The 6,541-nt window shown below is 43.5% G+C and overlaps 1 protein-coding gene across 1 annotated transcript; it reads right to left on the reverse strand.

Annotated features, from left to right (window-relative positions):
• Positions 1 to 530: 530 nt before the first annotated feature.
• Positions 531 to 3,133, reverse strand: LOC144825136 (zinc finger MYM-type protein 1-like). The gene is made up of 2 exons (XM_078684005.1): positions 3,005 to 3,133; positions 531 to 2,731 (listed from the first exon to the last, which is right to left on the reverse strand). The coding sequence occupies exon 2, from the start codon at positions 2,554 to 2,556 to the stop codon at positions 574 to 576; it is 1,983 nt and encodes a 660-aa protein (XP_078540131.1). The 5' UTR covers positions 2,557 to 2,731; positions 3,005 to 3,133; the 3' UTR covers positions 531 to 573.
• Between the last annotated feature and the right edge of the window lie 3,408 nt (positions 3,134 to 6,541).

Raw genomic sequence — 6,541 nt, forward strand, 5'->3', positions numbered from 1 at the left:
TAAAATCGAACTAGATGTGAGATACCCCACAAGTTAAATGAGTTTTGGGGGGTTACCCCCACCAAGAAAAGTTTGAAAAAAAAAAGAAGAAAAATCTTGCATTTTCAAGCAAATTTGAGAAAGCAGGAAGGTTAATAAAGCAATTGTGAAAGTGCAGTTATTACATTAATAGATGGCATAACATAGGTAGCTGCTTATTCAGTATAACCACAGAGCTTCATACATTCCCTCCTATTATGCTCAGGTGCTGAATTCAGACTATAAGACTTTCATGGAAATCTCAGCTCTAAGAGTAGAAGAAGTTGCACAGCAGTTGGGAAACAACCTTCACAAAGCATTGGGAACCACGCCTTACCTTCACCATTAGAACGCATGCGACTATCACGCATGTCTTGCCACACAGATGATAGTGTTAAGGTGAAACAAAATGTACTTAATATGCCATTTGATCAGTAAAATCTGTGTAGTCTCCAAATAGAACAAACACTACAAAACTTTTAAAAACAGAGATAACAATGCACATCTGAGTACCTCAATCAGTATTTTTTTTATTCAACAAACAAGTAGCAGCATTCACTTTTTGTAAATCAAATCAGTACGTCTGTCTTTCAGTGTAGCAAACTTGTCAATTACTTTCATGTTGAAGTCCGGTATTATTTCTACTAGCTTGCTCTCTACAGAGAGCATCGCCAAAGCATTGAGTCTTTCCTCTAGCATGGTGTTCCTGAGGAATGTCTTTATGCGCTTTAAGGCTGAAAAACATAGTTCAGCTTCTACTGTTGTCATTGGAGTCGTAATCACAATTTTTAGTAAAGTCACTGCCTCTGTAAGTGAGTTTTCCATATGCAGTTTAAATATTAAACTCAGCAAAGTCAAGGCGCTTGTGGCCTTCCGGTACACAGACATTCCGTAGAGTACAGTCAACTCAGTTCTCAGCTGCTCTTTTTTGAGCATAGGATATGCTTCCACAGCCTGATTCAGAGTACGCTCAGGGAAGAATTCATCATATTGTGCAAACTCTTTACTTTGCAATAAAGTGGCACTCACCAAATGTTTTGTAAATGAAAAACGTTCTTGTGCCTGCACAATTACAATGTCACATATCTCCTTTCCAATTCGAACCAGAGAGGTGATGTTTTGCCTGCGGTTTGCAAAAGTAGAATGCTCCGGCAGTTTGCTCTCTATATCGTCAACCCCATCTCTCACTTTCTTTATCTTTTGTACAAATGTAGATGTAGCAGCTTTCACAGAGACAGTATCTGTGTCTTTTCGTTGGAACTGATCGTATAACGCATCAACATTACGCATTATTTCATGAAATAAAAACAGTAAGAACTGAAACTCTTTGTCTTGTAATGTTCTAATAAAGCCATGGGCTTCATTCTGACTTGTGTGATCAAAGTCTTCTCTGGCTTCTATGGAGACAAAACATTTCTCAAGGCCCTCCCTATGTTCAAAGATTAAGTTGACTGTACGAATGTGAAAGTTCCAACGAGTTGAGGATCCCCTTGGTACGCTTTTGTCCACAATCTCATGAAGGGCTTCTGTTCTTTTGGGGAAACGTGTGAAGAATGCTGCTATGCCTCTGATATCCTGAAAGAAAACTCGTGTCTCTCTGATCTTTGATACCGCCTGTTGCATAATAAGATTGAGTTGGTGGGCGTAACAGTGCACAAAATGAGCATTAGGGTACACATCTCGAATTCGTTTCTGTACTCCACCAAGGCTTCCACTCATTACAGACGCACCATCATAGCTTTGTGCGATAAGTTTTTGTTTTTGAGGCAGGTCCGGGAAAATTAAGTTCAGTTGACACAGTATAGCTTCAGTGATGGTTGCTGCACTAGAGTCTCTTAAATGTGTGAAACCATAGAACCTCTCCACAAGGTTTCTGTCACTGTCAAGGTACCGAAACACTAACACGGACTGTGTTTTAGTGGCCACATCAGTGGTGTCATCAGCCTGAATAGCCACAAAGTCTGTGTTTCGCAACTCTTGCACAATATGGCTTCTTATAATTTCAAGCATACAGTCAAGGAGTTCATTTTGTATTGTATTAGAGGTGCCCTTAAAGACTGTAGCACATGCAAAATGTGTTTCCAAATCCTTGTCTATGGTTGCCATTAAATCCACTAGGCCTCGGAAGATCCCAGGTTTTGAGGAAGTTTCTGATTCGTCATGGCCTCGCAAAGCGAGTTCGAAAGCACCACAGAAACAAATGCAATCAATGATCTTGGATAGAATTTGTCTGTTCTTATCAATGGCTTCATTGTGTTTTTGAATGGATTTGCGATATGCATCATTTATCTGCTGCTCAATCGGTGCGTCTTCCCCCAACATTCCCAGTCTTGTCAGATTTTCCATATGATTTCTTGTGAGCGCATGCTTCTTTATTTTTTCAGATATATGCTTCAAGTCAACCATTTCTTGTTGTGTCCAAGAAAAGTCACCACCAAACAGCAAGCAGGGGAAGCAGAACAGAGAATTTTTTATAGGGCACCCTGTAAGCCAATCAGCTTTTGTGTACCAGGCATTTGAGAATGTACGTTTTGACATTTTTCCTCTGTCCTGGGTAGTTTGCTGTAGGTTTATTTCAGGCTGATGAGGTCCTAATTGCTTTATCTGTAGTTTTTGTTCAAGTGGCCGTGCCTGGAATGACCTTGCAATCAGCTCTTGTACTGTATTCAGGATGGTGTGTTGCTGGCCTTACCAATATATATATTAAAGAAACCTGTCAATAATCAAAGTACAACGTATAAGGTGCAGTGCAATAATCTCAAATTTCAGTATAAATACATATATCTTGTGCATTATCGTAATACATCTCCAACAGCTCCCCTTTCCACAAAATGACTGCTAAAATACAGCCGTACTGCCTCCTGCCTCTCTGTGCCATAGTGGTTGCTGGAGGCACTGAAAGAGACACTGCTTGAGGGCCTGGAGAGTGACCACATACATAGCCCTAACTCCCATGTAAACAAATATATAGCATCAGTTTCCTTACCTTTAACACTGGTGTTTGCTGGGTTGTAGCCGGGGTGAAAGAGCAGCAAAGGAGGTTGGGGTCCTCTTGTTTGGCGAAAAATTGGCCCAAAATGCGGTAATGTCTCAGGTTGTCAAGCTTGACCAGGTGCTGGAAATGAAAAGATAACAATTTATTTTTCAAACACTAGGGTAACACTAGGGTAATCCAACAAAGACTGTGTGAAAAACATCATAAAGCTCCAATTCTTTTCTTGCAGTTTGCATGCAGCTCTTAGATGACTGTTAATAGCTGGCTGTTGTTGTATGTTAGGATTTTAACATACAAACTGCAAGTAACAAAAGAAGTGACTCACCACTGACCTATTTACATCATATGCATTTAGTGATCTGCATCAGGTAAATGTTCTTTGCAGCAGGCATATTAACCTCCTGCGCTGCCACCTGCTGCTATTTCACTACTGGGACCACAAACATAGTCTGGCAGACTGCCAACGCTCCTACATATATAGGCCAACAACTGATGTTTCTATTTTTTGTTTTATATAGCGAAGTAGACCCGAGACATCGGGCATCAGAGCGCTTTACATGAGCACCAGTTTCGTAACATCACCATTATTGCCTAAATAAACATTAGAATAAAGCTTAAAATCCATGCCGGGGTAATGTGGCCCAACATTGTCAGGAACGTGAAAAACAGACATCAGATGAAACCAGGCCAGACATTCAATGGCACAGTTATGAAAAGCACATCCTGGGGGCAAGATACAGGCAGATGAAAGAGGAAAGTGAACCCCTAAGTCCAAGCATTTATTTAACATTGCTCCGCAGTCTGTCACAAGAGTTAAATGGAAGCAAATAATTTATGTATGCTGCTGGGGCAGGCTTCCAGCGGGCTCGTAGACCGAGGTAAGAGATTGTTTCGATGTTAGATGGAGTTTGTGCAGTTTAGAAGGTGTAAAAGAGAACAATCAACAAAGTGGTAGAAAGAATGCATGAATGAATTAATATCAGCTACAGGCAATCCACTGAGATGCATTCCAGGCCATCGCTTTTTACCCACTGTGCCACCTCTGACTGAGATGAGCCATAGACAGGGGCACTGGAATTATTCGGCAGGAGAGGGCAAATTATGCGGCAGGGTTGAGTAAACTATGCAGAAAAAAAGGATAGTTTTGCGGGTTTGCTGCACAATTTTTAATAGATTTACTTAGTTATTTTGTACTTTTTACACTTCTTAACACTGTCTGGCCATTGGGTGCACCTCAGTAGTACTGTTCAATAGCCAAATATAGCAATAAGCAACAGAAAGGTGACCGCGCAAAAGTCCTACCACCAGCTGCGAAGAATCACGTGCAGATGCGTTTTTAGTAACTTTGGAACTGTTTTAGCTAGAAACAAATATTTTTTGGTCAAACTCTGCCGATTATGTAACATATGATGGATTATGATGTAAATGGAGCCAATCTATAAATATGCTAAAATTGCTGTGGCCGCACAGTCACATAATTCCAGTGGGTTGTCAGTTAGCCCCACTGTAAGTGAACCACACCAAGTGGAATCTCTAACGTTGATGCACCCATCTCTGCAATTCACTACTGCCACCATATCAAGTGTGGCCCCCTCGAACCTTGAGTCTTCGGTTCTGAGCTTTGATAGGCATGGGGACCAAAATTCAAGCCATGGGCCCTTTACTGGCAGCAGTCTTTCTTCACTTGTAAACATCAGAACTTAAGTCTGTAACACAGAAGCACATGGAATGCATAGCTCGCCCATGACTCTAGGCGAGGGCTTGCTGATTCATTGCTGGTTGCTGCTCACAACTAATCTCGGAAAATTCACTGAGATATATTAACCCCTTGCGTGCGTCGGCCGACCGGCAGCTGGCCGACGTCACGGTGGGCGTGTGCGGAGGACGGCCAGGGGCCATCCGAACCACGCCCACGCTATAAATCACCCGCACCGCGGCGGAATTTCCGCCGCGGTTAAAGGGTTAATACCATCCCTTCAACATTTCCATTACACTGACAATCAAATCACACTATGAATAAGGAAATATATGATGCCATATGTTGCCATAGAAACAAATAATAAATTAATAAAAGGGAACCTACACGGTTACACAATGGAGCTCAGAGGCAAGCAGTCCCCTTCCCAGGGCGCCCGGCGGCAATGACTTCATCAACAAACCGATAAGGAGGGGGGTGGGGTGGAGGGCAGAGAAAAATAATCTGTTTTGTCACCTGCTGTTTCAAAATCATTAGCTTTTCCTACCGCCGAGGCCAGGCTCTTTTGCTTTCGCTCTTCTTGTGTGCTGTAGGTGCGTGCTTCGGTCGCAGGCCGGCAGTTTATGGGTGGATATTTCCACTATGGGTAGCTTCGAGCCCCATAACACCTCGATATAGATATATATATATATATATATATATATATATATATATATATATATATATATATATATATATATATATATATATATATATGCCTGGGATTGCCTGCCTCCCTGCTGCCCCCAAGCGAGACCTGCACCGTGACCTACTTAATATATTCGAAGAATCAACGATTCTTCAGTCGGCGACTCGATGGATTCTCTCTCTCAGACTGAGGCTCTCTCTCTCTCTAATGAATCTCACGTGGCGATGAGACAGAGAGAGCCCCCGCCCCCTACTAGAACTTAAGTACAGCAAGTAGCAGCAACCAAACGTCACGGCTCGCACCACGTCCACGAATTGCCAATCACTGAATGGCTTCACATGCTGAAGTCACCGTGATTGGCCAGCATTGATATAGTGCTGAGCGGCCTGAGCCAGTGTGCCACCACACCCACGCGCGGCATCCAATAATGGATTGCCTGTCCTTGGCACGGTGGACCAGCCAATCCTGGCACTGCGCATAAAAAAAAAAGAGAGAGATTAATGAAATGTAACCCCTAACATTGTCAGTGAAGAGAGCATTGGAAGAACATTTTCTTATCGGAAAGGAAACGGAGTGTGACAGTATGTGTAATACAGGCAAGCAGTTCCCCGAATGTGATAAAATGTGCTTGAGCTAAGAATAAGCAAACACTCTCACATGCAAGGTCCCCTCGCAGTCATGTGCTAAACACATAAACTCAGGCAAATGAAAACTGTTTTAAAAAGACACAGCAAGGATATCGCCGAGATGCAATTGCAAACAGTGGTGAAAGCTATATAAACAGGTGGACACAGACAAGGGGGGCTTGGGGGGGGCGGCCGACCAACGGGAGGCTCCCCCCTCCGGCCTGTTTGGGAGGGGCGGGGGGGGGGTGGAGTTAGGGACCCTGCGGCCATTTTAGGATTTGGGCTGTACTCAGTAGGCCCAAATGTAGCCCAAAGGCAGCCCAGCGCTTAAATGCGCTGGGCGCCCTCTCCCGGCCACCATTTTAACATTGGTGACCTGGTGGCTGGGAGTGTGTGGAGATAGTTTTTGTCCCCTCCCTCCCTCCCTCTTTTCCCGTTGGGATTCCCCCCCCCCTGCGGGGTGGGATTTGCCCTTGGGGTTTCTGGTGGGGGGGGGTTGTTGTTTCTTCAGGGATCTT

Source organism: Lissotriton helveticus, chromosome 3_1 (assembly GCF_964261635.1).
Source record: "Lissotriton helveticus chromosome 3_1, aLisHel1.1, whole genome shotgun sequence".
In the NCBI taxonomy this organism is placed as follows: domain Eukaryota; kingdom Metazoa; phylum Chordata; class Amphibia; order Caudata; family Salamandridae; genus Lissotriton; species Lissotriton helveticus.